The following is a 15,360-nucleotide window of genomic DNA, read 5'->3' as shown; positions in this document are numbered from 1 at the left end:
CCTGAAAGCCAGCGATTATTTTTGCCTTTAGCTATCTCTTGAACCAGGTTCCTTGAGGTGCCGCACGCTCCCCATAGTTTATTGCATGCACTGGTGCAGATGAACACATGCACCTGTGTGGGCAGTTGAAGCAGCTTCTTTTTTCTTTTAAGCGGTCTGTGTTTTCCTTTTTAATCTGAGATGTTTTGCTAGGTAAATAAATTCAAGCATTGTGGTTTCGGTTAAAATTACCCCAACTTTATATAGAAATGCAGCCAGCATAGTAATTTAACTAGTATTCAGAATGGCTGCTTAGTGTTTGGAAAGCTTATTACAACAAATAGCTTAGCGGAAACTGCAATTCTATTGTTTTAAACTGATTCAGCATTCACACCTAATGTTACTGATATTGGTACGAACTTATTATTGCATCCGTGCATTTATCGTGGACTTGGCTGGAATTTCTCAGAGAACTATGGCAGTGCTGAAGCTGCTTGCTGGTTGCTTTGTTTTTGTCATGGCATGGGCACTGCATGCTTCCTTATGTAATATACTATAAACACATTGTTTATGGCACATAGTGCAAACTGAGTTCGTTGTTTGTTCAAATGTAATGAGTACAAGGGCATGCACCTCCACTGATAGAAGGCCTTCGAAATTTCGATGGAGTTAGAACTTCAATCAACTGAATAAGCCACTGAAGCTTCCCATGCAGTAGCACCCATTTTGATTCTGGAATGACAAACTCTCAGTCTGAGGGCAGTTGAAGTGATTATGGCGTACATGTACCTATAACACCAATTATTTACAGATGGCAAAACCAGAGAAGCCTCAACCTTAAGACAACATTTTGACAAGGGGACTGGCCTTTATCATACCTCAATGAAAACAAGTTTCCTTACCAAGGTGGTGGCTCCAGGCTGAGACATCGATTGTTTAATCAAGTCATGTCTCCATGTTCCTGTGATTACTTTATCTTTTGCATATAGCATTGAATGAGAAAAGGGGGAAATGAGGGGACTGATTTTTGTTAGTCACAATCACATAAAGCCAATAGGCAATGACACCAAGGAAAGCAGTGGGTAAATCATTTCATTTCATTGAAATGTAGAAATGATAAAGTAAAGGGAAATGAAAGCAAACGAAAAAAGCAACTTGCCTCTGGTGGGAACTGAACCCATCTCTTCGCATTGCCTGCGTGATGCTTTTACATATGCTCGTGTAATTGGGACTAACAGAAATTGGGCCCCTCAGTTCCCATTTTCTCATTCATTGTATAGAGGGTCTTGACTACGGCAGCTTTCATGCCTTTGGGTATCATACAAGGGTCTATTGGCCAGTTGTAATCTCCCAAGTTCATGTAATACATGATGCCTTTGGTTAGAAAGGACATTGTACATCTGGTGCCATGGCCATGAGTTGTGGTGCTGTTTAACTCTTCCAGGGCTAGATCTAGTACACATATAAAATACTCAAGAAAATGAATGGGAAAATGGCACTGCAGTAGCTGAACTAGTAAGAGCATTGCACGCGTAATGTGAAGACTTGTGTTAGGACCCCACCTGTGGCAAGTTGTCTTTCGTACACTTTCATTTCCCTTTAATTTATCAATTCTACATTTACATTAAAAATTTATGATTTACCCTATGCTTTCTTTGGTTTCTTTGTCTTTTGGCTTCATGAAATTGTGTAGAGCATTAGTGTGACACACCGGAAGTTGGAGACTGAAGTGACCAACAGTGGTTGGACGAGGCAATAAGTGTCCGGCTGGAGCCAGCATTTGAAAAGGAAAGCAAGTCCCCTTGTCAGAAGTGGCTCCAGGCTGACGTTGCCCCTGTTCGTGCGGTGTTGATCACTTCACTGCCCTGGTGTCTCAGTGGTTACAACATTCTGACACGGAGCACGAGGTCACAGGCTGCACTCCCAGCTGCCACCGCATCCTGGTGTGGGTGGAGCACAGAAGCCCTCCTGCACAGTGGTTTGGGTGCACGTTAAAGAACCCCAGCCCTTCAGTGTTAATACAGAGCCCACTATGGTGTCGATAGGCGCCGTTGTGTGGCTTTGAAAGGTTAGGCAATCAGTTCACTCATTAGTGTGATTTTGTGCCAACTGTGGTGCAATCCATCGACAACGGTGCTCTCCGTGCAGGAAGATGACCGTGAGCTGAGCCACCTCTTGGAAGCCCTCGAGTCGGGAGCGCCCCCACACGGTGGCATTGCCCTTGGTGAGTGTACTGCCTCTTGTGGTTGAGCAATGCTGCAGAGTGTGCAATATTGAAGGGACGCTCACAGGACCAATCACTTTCAACTGCCTAACCATTCTTGCGTAACTTTGTTCATTGCACACTCCGCTCACTCTCTTAATAGCGTTGTGCAGATTTGTATTTCACTTGGGTGCTGGCAATTTCACTTCTATTTTAGCCCCTTGTGGCGCTGTGTCTACAGCTGCACGCCCCAAGATAACAACTGACAGTTGCAGGAACCAGCCAAAAATAACAGCATTTGAAATGTGCTGCAAGCGTGTTGGGATACGGCTGGTTTAACCCATGCCATAAAATTTATTTTTTTGCTCCTAGTGTGTTTGAAAGAAAACTCTGCAAGTGGTAGAAGACACATTTTGTGCCTTACAGGCACTGCCAGTATTTGGCCACGTAGTGTTCTTCTTTCACATGTAAATATATAAAAAAGGGTCTAATAGCCCTATGTGGTGATTGCAATATGAAAAATTAAACTGTATAAGAAAAACTGTAACAAAAAAATATTGAATAAAATGTGCACGGAATAAGCACACTGTTATTTATCTTCACTTGTTGTTTTTGACAGTAATGATTCACGTCCTAAAGTACACTGCCTGTGAAGTAGTAGACTTTGCTGCTGTAGTTGAAACAGGTCTTGGACTCCATCGAAAGATTTCACATTTGTCAACACAATGGAAGGGACCAAAACATTCAAAATTGTCAGCTTTTTCATGTGTTGTCTGTTCTTAGTGACCCTAAAGGTGCAAGAAATATGGTTAGCTTGCACAGATTGGAGCAGGAGAGCACAACTTTTCTCTGCAAGGGCTCTTAGGAACTTATGCAGTTAGAAAGGGAACACCATTATCTGGAGAAAAAAAAATGTCTCACTTGCAATCATGTTCGGTTGCATGTTGTGATCATTCCGTCTCTTATATTTTATTTGTATCATTTGTTGTACTGTGTGTCCGAGCTCTGTGATAATGACACCTGATAGTGACAATGATAGTGACAAAGGGCAATATAAATTGGGAGAAAATGACTGCAATATGGCTTTAATTGCTCCCGATACCAAAGTTCATGGCATATAAGTTCTGCTACAGACATTTTTCATGAGTGTCATGAATTCCTTGCTAAATTCCGCTTGAGCTGTTATGACAGGTGGCACTCATTCTACAAGTGGTCTTTACTGAATCAGGTTTTAGAACCATTGAGATAAGTGCTTGTTGAAAAAAGAAAGCTCACAGGCTTTTTCCTTAGTGTTTCACTGGAGAAGTAAGGAAAAGGTTTGAAAAACAAGCATTAAAAGCTGAAAGAACACACAGTAAAGCATAGGTCTGCCTCCAGTGTTTGACCAGGTACATAACACATGCCTGGTTTAATTATGTTGTTTCCTACTAGTAGTTAAGTTGTGGTACATGGTAGCCGCTCAGCATTTTCTTGTCTCAAGCAGTTAAGCATTTTACATTCAGCAACTGATCAGTTTTTGCCAGCACTTCAGTGGCATTCTCTTGATGAGCACAAGGGTTTGGTTTCTGGTCACGACGGCATGGGGCGCGGGAAACACTGGCTGGTACTATAGCACTGAGATATAGGCGCACAATAATGAAACCCATGTGGTCGACATTAATGCAAACCTATAGTGTTTCTCACAGCCCACGTGTTGCTTTGCAGTGTCAAACCTCATAATTTATTTAATTTTATTGAGTAATTTCTAGTGCATAAATAAGTCCTGGTATACTTCCCAATGCTATCACTAATGTTACAGAATACCTGAGCAATAATCCACGCTATTTGCAACTATTTTAGGTTGTACTCTAAACAGTTATGTTTGTTTGTAGGGTTCCGAAGTAAGTCCAGTGGTAGAAATTAGTCTAACTGTGAGATTTGTGATGATGAATTAGCTTCGAGAAGCTTACTTCAAGAAATGAAATGGTTGTTCGAAGGAAAACAAATAGCATTAAAACAAATTCATTTAAAACTGACTATCGTCCACGTGCTGGTTGAAGTGCCGTACTTGCAATGGACGCAGACATTAGAGATTATTTTATTACAGTAATTTATTTGAAAATTTGAAACTTTACTGAGACCAGCAGCCACAGTGCTGTTCCCAGATGATGTCTTTCTCCGGCCATAGATGCCGAAAGATGGCATGCTGACAATTGTCAAGTGCTGTTCTTGAAGATTGTAGTGAATTCTTGTGCTGAGGCAGATATACTGTGGTGCGTACTTGCAAATCTTCATGGAAATGACTGTGGTTGTCTGAAGACTAAAACTGCCTTTTACTTGTATTTAAGTTGCCTGAGGTAAGTTGAGAAGATGCACCCTTCAGCAGGGTATTTGGTTGTAAAAGTACATAACACATGAAATGTTGTCATAAGTCAGTCATCACTCTGTGCTGTGTGAAGGTGTCACAGCTGAGATCAGTGTCTAGCTCAAGGTTTGTAGCAGTGGCTGCTGTGTCGGCAGTGGTTGGGCAATTATCAACCTAGTATCTATGAATATTGTTACAAGCACGGGGAAAAGGGGTTTATTTAGGCGTGCGAGAGCAGGAACGGCAGGCTACGAACAATAGGAATGGCCGCTGCACAGTCTTCGTTCTCCTCTTCCCTTTTCTTCTTGATTCCCGCGTCCCTTTTACGCGCTTGGACGTAGGGCACTAGGGCGTAGGGGCTGTAGCCGGTTGTCTCGCGCTTGGCGGTGTTGTAGGCGTAAGTAATAAACAGTAGAACTTCATCCCAATTCTTGTGATCGGACGCAACATACATGGAAAGCATATTTGTGATTGTTCGATTAGTGCGCTCAGTAAGGCCGTTCGTTTGCGGATGATACGGCGTCGAGTGCCTGAGGTGCGAGTTACATAAACGCACAAGCTCTTCCACAATATCCGCTGTGAATTGACGTCCCCAGTCGCTTATGATAACACCAGGCGGTCCATGTCGCAGAACAATAGCGTGAAGTAAGAAGAGCGATACTTCAGTGGCGGTGGCTGATGGTATAGCCGCCATCTCGCAATAGTGCGTGAAATAGTCGGTGCAGACAATTATCCAGCGGTTCCCCTTAGATGACTTTGGAAAAGGGCCTAACAGATCAATTCCAACTTGCCGAAAGGGTGAGCTGGGAGGCGGCACAGGTTGAAGGAGACCAGATGGGGCAGTGGTTGAGCGTTTCCGATGTTGGCACTGTATGCAGCTGGCGACATACAACTCAACCGAATGTCGCATCCGGGGCCAGTAAAAGCGTTCTTGAATGCGATAAAGGGTGCGCACAGTGCCTGAATGACCGGAGGTAGGGTCATCATGCATAGCCTGAAGGATTGCTGGCCGGAGACGCTCCGGCACCACTAGAAGGAAGCGTGCACCCGTGCTTGAGTAGTTCCTTTTGTACAGGAGCCCGTCACGTAGACAGTAGCGGCTTGTTGCACTTGAATGGGCAGAAGTGAAGAGTGGCTCCAATTTGGTGTCTGTCTATTGTTCTGCTTTGAACGCATCAATATATGGAAAAGCGGATGTCACAGAAGCGACGAGACGATCAAAATCGTCTGCGTTGCGGTCCGTCGTGGTAAGTGGCATACGGGAAAGGCAGTCTGCGTCAGCGTGTTTTCGGCCACTCTTGCAGGCAACAGTGAAGTTATATTCCTGCAACCTCAAAGCCCAGCGCGCAAGGCAACCACAAGGGTCGCGAAGGTTCACGAGCCAGCACAGGGAATGGTGGTCTGTGACGACTAGGAATGGGCGTCCGTACAAGTACGAGCAAAATCGCTGAACTGCAAAGATTACAGCGAGGCATTCTTGCTCTGTCAGCGTGTAATTTCGTTCAGGTTTGCTTAATGAGTGGCTTGCATAAGCAATCACGTGCTGACGGTCGTCATAACGTTGGACCAAGACGGCACCCAGCATCTGTGTGGATTTCTGTCGGCGCAGTAGGATTGAAGTGGCGAAGGATAGGTCGGGAGGTCAGCAGGAACTTCAACTGACGAAATGCAGACTCGCACTCGGGTGTCCACTCAAATTGTGCGTCTTGTAGCAGATTTGTCAGAGGATAAGTGACGTCAGCAAAACCAGGAATAAATCGGCAAAAGTAAGAGCAATGACCCAGAAAACTACGAAGTTGCTTCACTGACTGCGGTGCACTGAATGCCTCAACAGCTGCCGTCTTGAGGGGATCAGGCCGGATACCGTCTGTCAACAAGGTGACCCAGCACAAGGGTTTGACGGTCACCAAAGTTACATTTCTTGGAGTTCAGACCCAGGCCGGCGTTTTTGATGCAGTTGAGGACAATATCCAGGCGCGTATTGTGCTCATTGAATGTGCGCCCGAATATAACAACGTTGTCAAGATAGCACATACAGATGTTCCATTTTAACCCACGCAGAATGGTGTCCATGAACCTTTCAAAGGTTGCTGGAGCGTTGCACAACCCAAATGGCATCACATTGAATTTGAATAATCTAGCCGGGGTTATGAAGGCTGTTTTCTCCTTGTCTGCTGGGTGTATCGGGATTTGCCAATATCCTGAGCGCAGGTCCACTGAAGAAAAATAAGAGGCCGAATGAAGGCAATCAATTGCATCATCAATCCGGGGCAGCGGGTAGACATCCTTCTTAGTCACGGCGTTTAATCTTCGATAATCGACGCAAAATCTCCAGTTACCGTCTTTCTTTCTGACAAGTATGACCGGAGCTGCCAAAGGACTCGAGGACTCTTGTATTATCACATTTTTCATCATGTCACTCACTTGTTCCCTGATTATCTTGCGCTCGTTAGGCGACACCCGATAAGGCTTTTGCCTGATCGGGCGCGCAGATCCCGTATCGATAGTATGGCGCGTTCGTGACTCGGGAATCGAGAACGCTTTGTCTGGCTGCGCAAAGTCAAACACTGACAGATGCTTAGAAAGCGTATCCACCAAGGTATGGCGTTCCCTTGTGCTGAGCGACTTGTTTATCATAGACAGAAGCTTTTTGTCTGAGACGTGGCGAAGGTCAGCAGGTTCACACGGCGAGTCTGCTAGTACAGCTACGGACGAAGACGTGTATTCTGTAAAGTAGGCGACTTTCAAGCCGCCTGGAAGCAGGACGGGTTCTGCTGAGCAGTTGGCTGTCCACAAGCCAGCACGCCCTTTGCCGATGGATACCACACAATGAGGGACAAAAACGTTCTTCACACAATTTAGATGCATTGGCTCTACGGAGGCATCGAAACTGTCTGGAACTTCACCGCGACATACAACCGGCACGCACACAGAGGTGGATGCAGGCACAACAGTATCTGCAGACACACAAAGTTCACCTTGACTCCAAGTCTCCTCTAAGAGCCCGGACGAAACATGGCCATCGATGCAAACTTCCCCCGTGCGACAATCAATGGTCGCACCACACTCCCGCAAAAAGTCTTTGCCCAAAATCACTTCGTGCGTCTATCGGGGAATAACTACGCGACAACTCCTCCAGCCAAGGATACTTCAGCAGTGCACACACAAACAGGGCGCAACGACTCGCCGCTCACTCCACAAAACGTTGCAGCCTGGTCCCATGGAAATACAACTTTGCGCCCCACTTGACCTCTAAAACCGAGACTCATTACGGATACAGTTGCTCCAGTATCCACTAAAGCCATTGTAGAAACACCATCAACAAGTACATGCACTTTGTTCTTAATCATAGCAACTGCAGAGGGCATTTCTGTCGATAGCACGTGTCGAACGACCTCACCCCCATCGGCCGCGCTAGCTAGTTTTCCGGTTGTGAAGGCGAGGCGGAGCGGCGCACTGGCGATGGAGATTGACGTAAATGCGGTGCACGAGAAGTTGGCGGTGGCGTCAAACTCCTGTCAGATGCCGGCGAGCGGCTCTGGAAGCTTCTCTGCCAGTAATCGTTGCCAGGAGGGATGCCAGCTGACCAAGAGGTGGTGTATGGCTGTTGAGTTGTCCTCATAGGAGGTGTGGTCCTTGTTGAAGACCCCGATCGACGATTCCACGTTGTTGGGCGACAATCGCAAAATCTCGCTATGTGGCCCGCGACACCTCATTGGAAACACACCGGCAGATGCCGCAAATTTCTATGTTCTTCCATGTAGTCACGCATGTTGCTGTCGACTGCATAGCCAGCAGGTGGGTTCCATTCATCATGGCTAGGCATCGGCCGCCGGGAGGCGTGCGTGCGGCGAGGGCGTTGGTCGTAGTCATGATCTTGATAGCTTATGGTGCCTCTCGTTTGTGGGGTAGACCTATACTCGACGGTCGCTGAGTGAACTGTGGGTTGCAATGCGGTCGAAACGGCCGTGTTTCTCATCTCGTGTGGTAAGTATGCACCAGCGATGCCGGGTGTGCAACGGTACATCTCTTCCCGATGGAGCAACTCTTCGCGAACAATCTACCGTATTGTTGATGGAAAGTCAACACACGAACTCGGGTCTACACTTGCCACCGTTGTGACATTAGCCAGGCGACCAAACTTCGGTATTATCCGTCGCATCTTCAGCGTCTCAAAGGTCCTGCAGTGGCGAATGATGTCAGACACGGAATCCAAGCTTTCCTTGCCGATCAAAAAATTGTAGACGTCTTCGGCTATTCCTTTCAACAAATGTCCAACTTTGTCATCTTCAGACATTTGAGAGTTGACTATATTACACAGTTTCAGAACTTCTTCGATATAAGTCGTACAGGTCTCGCCGGGAATCTGAGTTCTTTGTGAAAGCGTCTGTTCAGCGCATTTCTTTTTTTTGCGCTAGAGTCTCCAAAACACGCTCTGAGCTCCTCTACGAAAAGCTCCCATGAAGTGAGCGTGTCTTCGTGATTCTCATACCAGACGAGCGCTGTGTCGGTAAGGGAAAACACAACATTCGACAACTGTGCAATCGAGTTCCAACCGTTAGATCGGCTCACCCTTCGGTAGTTTGTGAACCACTCGTCGCCATCTTCTCCGGCTTTTTCTCCGAAAGTGAGTGGCACCCGGTAGTATTGCCACGGAACGCCAGGTGCTGGCCTTGAAGCCGCGTCAGAACCTTTGGGAATCTGGCAGGCATATTCAGGCATGTCAGGTGAGGGTGGTGGAAGTCCGGCAAGTCGACGGCTTCGGCGAAGTTGTAGCAGCATAGGCTCCATGGTTACGAGGTGTACCCCGCACCGTCTACCAATTTGTTACAAGCACGGGGAAAAGGGGTATATTTAGGCGTGCGAGAGCAGAAACGGCAGGCTACGAACAACAGGAATGGCCGCTGCACAGTCTTTGTTCTCCTCTTCCCTTTTCTTCTTGATCCCCGCGTCCCTTTTACGCGCTTGGACGTAACAATATTAATACAAGCACATTCCACTGCAGCACAAAGTGTTATTACTATGTGCAGTAAGCTTAGACAGGTGGTGTTTTGGAAGAAAAAAAGAATTAAAACCTTTTGTTTGCATAAAAAAAAAAATGAATCTTGAACACTTTTTACTGGAGGCGGCCTCTCAACATTGTTGTTTTCTTTTGTGTGTGTCAAGAAGTAAAGATTGCTTTTGTCTAAAAGAAGATTAATGTTGACAGAATGTACGAATGGGCATGTTTGCAATCCATACTGAATTGAACAGCACGAACAGAGGACAGACCAGCCAAGCCCTCATCCTTTGTTCACGCTGTTCAATTCAGTAAGGATAATGTTCTCTTCATTTGTCTGGATAGTGTATACTCGTATATATGTTTAGCCTTTAGAAGTTAAAGTGTCTGTAGTTGCACAGATTCAGCCACGCAATGTCAAGTGTTTCTTTTTTGTTTATAATCTTGGCATTGCACGGCCATCACCTGTAGGCTACCTTTTTCTGATCCTCTTGAAATTAGCAGGCTCGGAACGAGCTTTCTTGCTCAGCATAGGTGCACATTTACTTTTCTCTAGACAGCATGTGTCATTGTACAAGTTGTGAAACAAGGCGGTGAGATGCACTTGAGGTGTCAGTAGGGGACTGGCGACTAGTGAGCTGTATCATTTTTATTGAGAGAAATGTGTTATCCGCTGTATTGGAAATGTGAAGTGATTTACAGGGACCCCAGCCTGCGCTTGCTTCATTTCCTCCATAAACTGTGTCCCCAATTGTAACAACTTTTAAGTAGTGGCACTGCAACACGAGCATTGCAAAGGTGACATTTTTCAAGCCTGGCTGTTGGATAGATTTTGCACCCTCAGGATGCTTTCTGGTGGTTTCTCTGAAGGCGACTTATGCATCTCGTCCCATTCACACAAAACACTGGGCAGCGTCTGGCAAGCATAGGGGACTTGTGCCCTGCCCGTCCAATCAACTTCATTACCCTGAGAATGGAGTGTGGCGGTTCTCCTCAGGGTTGGACAGGCTGGTGTGCTTGGCCTGTGCGGTGCCCAGCATACGGGACGTCATTGCCTTCCCCAAGTCGGCAGAGGGTCGTGACCTGTTGGGGGGTGCACCCGCACCCATCGACCTGCATGAGAGGCAGCTCTACCACTTGGGCACCGCGCCTGCACCGACGTGCAATGAGTGAGTGCATCTCCGTGCACTGCCAATAATGTATGGGACACGGGTCTGCTTCTTTGTGGACACAGCCATGGCGTAAATCAGCACTAATCTAGTTTGTGTATGTGTACTGCAGGATGAAGGCCTCTTCCATAAGCTCTCTTTTCCTATGCCTGAAAATTTCCTAGTTTCATTATGTCACGTCTGCCACCCTCAATTGGATTCTCTTTCTCTTGGCACCCATTCTGTTGTTCTCATGGACCAATCTGCTCACCTGCTGTATTACAGTACCTTCCTATCTCCACTCTTCCCTCTCAGTCTCAACTAGAATACCATCTACCAGCGTTTGCTCCCCAATCCATACTGCCCTCTTTCTTTCTCTTAAGTTACACTTAACGTTTAAGGTCTCGCCCTTTTTTTTTCCAACATAGTTCAAATTTAATTTAGTGAGTCAAGGCAGTTCATAATAAGCCATTAAGTAGCTTTAGTTTTGTCCTCAAACTGTGCATAGTACTTAGCTCGCACGCTCTCTGGCTTTTTGTGAGCTGTCTCATTGAATGAGACATGTGCTGTACGACTGTTTAATGGTACGTGCAAGAGATTGCTGCAGTGCAAGAACTGGTTGCCTGTCTTATGTTCCTCCAGCGCTGGTGTTAACACTTAAGTTGTGGGCAGTCAAGCAAGAATAATGGAAGGCTTTGTGTGTTAGGCCTCAATTTGAAACACCTCTAATCCTAGCACAGTTGGCTACCGCTTGAATGCAGCAAGTTTTGCTATTTTTTGCCACCGGAACATAGACAAACGGCCTACACCTAGTGTGGCTGGTACAACGGTATAGGTGTATACTGCTGTGCATACCACATAGAGCAAGATCTTGCTTTGCAAAGCAGCAAGTAGCCAACATGAGGGTCACACTTGGAGCCTGAAGGTGTACAGTGGGGATCAATGCGAAAGGACACACCTGATTGCCATTCAAGACTGTAAATTGTCCTTGTTTCTACAACAGAAATCAAATGTACAAGAGGATGAATTCTTTGAAAGTAGAGGTACTTAAGTATTATCAACAGGCGAGTTGTGACATACCCTTCTGCAGTAATTATCACTTGAGTGACAATTTGATGTTTACTTTCACGTTGACACTCTGTGTACATAAAGGACATGCACAAATAACAAGAAAAGTTCAAGTTTCGTCCGAAAGGCGATCGCAAAGTATTAGACAACTCTACAGAGTAAGGTTTGCAGCTGTATCGGCCTTCTAAATTTCAGTAAACATGCGCTTACTAAATAAATTATTGAGCAAGGTGTCATGCGCACACAGGCAGACATGAACAGATCTGACTCGGTGATCATGTACACTCTCTGTCACAATGCTGGTGTGATGAAGAGAGCCGGCAGCGAGGAGCGAATGCTTCATGCAGCCTCTCACTTTACCGTGTCTCAGAAACCTGAAATTAGACGACCTAGGCGCATGATGCGCACATGAAGCCACCGGCCATGGTAGAACGCCCTTAGCCTTTGCACCCGCCACAGATTACCTCCAAGATACTTGCGCAGACAGCCACGTGCAGCCATGGCCAGGCTAAAGGAGGTGATTCACGCTCTCTTGCCCTAATGTGCGCTTGATCATGTGACCTTCAACATTGGGTGGGGGAAGACTGCATGCATCAAGCCACCATCATTCCCCGTTCAACCTCACCCACTTTTCCTCGCACTGACAGCATATGCACGATCTTGTTGCACTTGGGCTTGATACAGACAATCACAGCATCTGTGAGAATATACCTGGAATGTTCATAAAATTGCTATCGCAATAAAAATAGTTCACCACATGAGCTTTAGCACTTTCTGCTTGCACGTTCCCCCTACCTCCTCTTCATTCCTGTCTTTATTGCCAAAAACATGTTCTGGCAACAATAGTATGGATGTGGATGTGCAACAACATTTGTGGATAGGTGAAAGATAACCAGTGTGGTTAGGCTTGAGCAACACAGTTGCACAGTGTACATGACATGCAATGTGCCCTTCCCTGCACCCTTAGCTGCCAATACTTTTTTTACGATTATTAAAATCTAAAAGAAGAATCTGTTCTTGTTCCCACTGAATGCATTGCTGCTAGTGCATGCGAAACAACAGCAGCAATTGGAGTACTTTTTTTTCTTGCCAGTGAGGTCTCGCACGTCTGAAATGTCACAAAGACTTCATCAAAGGCAGCTGTGTGTGGTTGAGTAAGCCACAGGGCCCAGTACATGCATTCTGCTGAACTTGGTACAGCTGCTGTCTCCGCTGTTTGACCCCAACTCCCTCACCCCAGACAACAGCTCTGTGCTCACAGCACAGTAGTAGACTTGGAATAATATCTACTTAAGCTGATGCAGTCCAAATAAGCATTTCATATTTTTGAATGGTTCAAGATATGGGCTAGACTGATAACTCCTTTACATGTACTATCATTGACAAATGAAACTAACAAGTTAAGGTTCACTAAAGCGCATTCTTTTGTTCCTCCTTTTACCACTTGTGTAATGTCAGCATTATTTCTGCTTGTATGCTTGATCTGTAGCCCACCCCATGTTAGGCGACAGAATAGATAGGGATGTAAAATCGTACACTTAAGTTATACTTGTAACAGGTGTTTCACTTCATAATTTCTATTCACATTTCATTTGTCCACAGTAGCACATGGCTACCGGAAATATATTTTGAAGTGCAGTGTACTGTGTCTACATTTTCGCCTTGTTGATAGTGGTAAGAGTACTTGCAACCTCGCAGTAATAGAAAAATTTTAAAAAGAAATAATATTACTAATGCTGTCTTGTAGCTAAGTTGCCAAGTAGTTTTCTGTGACATGCACAAGTTGAGACTTTTCTGTAATGTTTTGCAGGCCGCAAGTACCTCACTTAACCAAGAATAGTTGAACGACATCACAAGCCAGGAGTGGACCAAAGCCCTGAGACTGCACAGAATGGGTAGTAGGAAACTGGGTGCTTGACCAGACCTTAATGTATCGGAAAGCATCGTGGCTGTTATTGTTATCAACGTAGGCAGTCCTGTGGGCTGCAGTGGTGTAATCATAACTGGGGCACGTGACATGGCTAGTCATAGATGACTTTTTGAAGGCACTTAGTGGCAAAATAATGGTTGCTGAGATGATACCTTTGAAACACACTGTGATAATGTTTTCCCATGGCTTCTGCTGGGCACTGTCATCACAGTGGATGAAGAATTTGTTTGAATTCTTCTGAATTGTGTCGCTGTAGGTTGTTTCACTTAATATGTGCAGTAAGAGTTGACACTGATCATCTTTTGTTGGTACAGCAAGCTTCTCTATGAATATATGAAGTGAATGGAGTTCTTGTAGAAAGTGACTGAGCATTATCTAGTGTGCTTTGGTGCATCAAGTCTGCTGTCGATGTTGCACCATTTATAAGGCATGTTGACTACAATTGTACATCAGTCTCACCTTGCGACTACCTTGTCAGCTGGCTTTGAACTGACATCGACACAGCACTGTCTCGCTCATCGCCTTGTTTGGTACTAGAGATTAATAAACTGTAATGAAACCTTGTTTTATGAGCTGTGCCTCAGTGACCCAATGTTGAAATGGATTAAAGAGTTACTGGCTACTGCAACTAGCCCAACAGAAGGCTGAACAAAGCTGGAGCACTGATAAGAGCAGTGCCACCTTTGTGCCAAGCGAAAATCGTCTGTATTGAGCTGTGCCAGCCCCGTTGCTGTCATCTTGTGACCCACGCCATTTAATGGGGGTTGTAGAATAGAAAGTTGGGCTCTCAGAAGCTGTAAAGGCCACTGTCGTGAAGTACAGACATAGTGCACAAGATACCAAGCTCGCAGCATGCAGCCTCGTACAATGCTTGATCGACCCCTGGAATCTAGCCAACTGGCTTCTGCCAGAGCATAGGGAAGACTCTCTAGCTTTCATGGAGGAGTCCCCTGTTTTTACAGCAGGCAGTACTTTTTATTTGGCCATGCTAGGTTAATCATCTGTCTTCTAGGGCATTAGAAGGACTAATTGTTGGGCTCATTAATCTTGCATTGCCGATGTGGAAAATTAGCACAAGAAAAAGCAATACACACTGGAAAGGAAGATAAAGATAAGCACTACTTAAGACTGTTTAATAGTGGCAATGGTTTCACATATATGGGGCTGCTTTATTTTATTTGTTAACTGAATTTCTAAAAATCACCCTTGAGATGTAGACAGTTGTATGTCTTGAACTAGATTACTCTAAGAGGTAAACATTCGCACAAAAAATGTCAATATTTGACTAATTAACAAATTTGTAGTAATTAATTTTTCAACTACTAATTACTTTCACCACATATTATTGCAATTTAGGAATTGTAGCCAATGACTTCTAAAGTCATATACACTTGGAACGAATTCCAAAGATGACACCAGTTTCTCAAAGTTTGCAATGAATTGCATTGGTGTTCCAATAACTTTTTAGCTTCAATGGATAAAAAGGCGTTTTAATTAAAAAGGTGGAACAGTGCAGTTTTATGGCAAGTTTGACTGCACGTATCTCAATACTGGGGCTAGTTTCGAAATTCATTCCAAGTGCATGTGACTTGTGGAATCACTGGCTTCAATTCGTGTATTGCAATGTAAGCACTAATGTAATTAACTAAAAAGTTTATTAGTTATATTTTGATAGTAACATATGCATAT

General features: G+C 45.1%; 1 protein-coding gene across 3 annotated transcripts in view; it reads left to right on the top strand.

Annotated features, from left to right (window-relative positions):
• The window catches only part of AspRS-m (aspartyl-tRNA synthetase, mitochondrial), a 160,882-nt gene extending 146,647 nt beyond the window's left edge, over nucleotides 1-14,235 (top strand). For all 3 annotated transcript variants that reach the window (XM_055064941.2, XM_055064940.2, XM_050168388.3), the window contains 3 exons: nucleotides 2,128-2,203; nucleotides 10,523-10,694; nucleotides 13,552-14,235. In XM_055064941.2, coding sequence (XP_054920916.2) covers nucleotides 2,128-2,203; nucleotides 10,523-10,694; nucleotides 13,552-13,585 — 282 coding nt within the window. In that variant the 3' untranslated portion in view covers nucleotides 13,586-14,235. The remainder of the gene's footprint in view (nucleotides 1-2,127; nucleotides 2,204-10,522; nucleotides 10,695-13,551) is intronic.
• Nucleotides 14,236-15,360: the final 1,125 nt, after the last annotated feature.

Source organism: Dermacentor andersoni, chromosome 1 (genome assembly GCF_023375885.2).
Source record: "Dermacentor andersoni chromosome 1, qqDerAnde1_hic_scaffold, whole genome shotgun sequence".
Taxonomy (NCBI): Eukaryota; Metazoa; Arthropoda; class Arachnida; order Ixodida; family Ixodidae; genus Dermacentor; species Dermacentor andersoni.
This window is presented reverse-complemented; position numbering and strand designations above follow the sequence as displayed.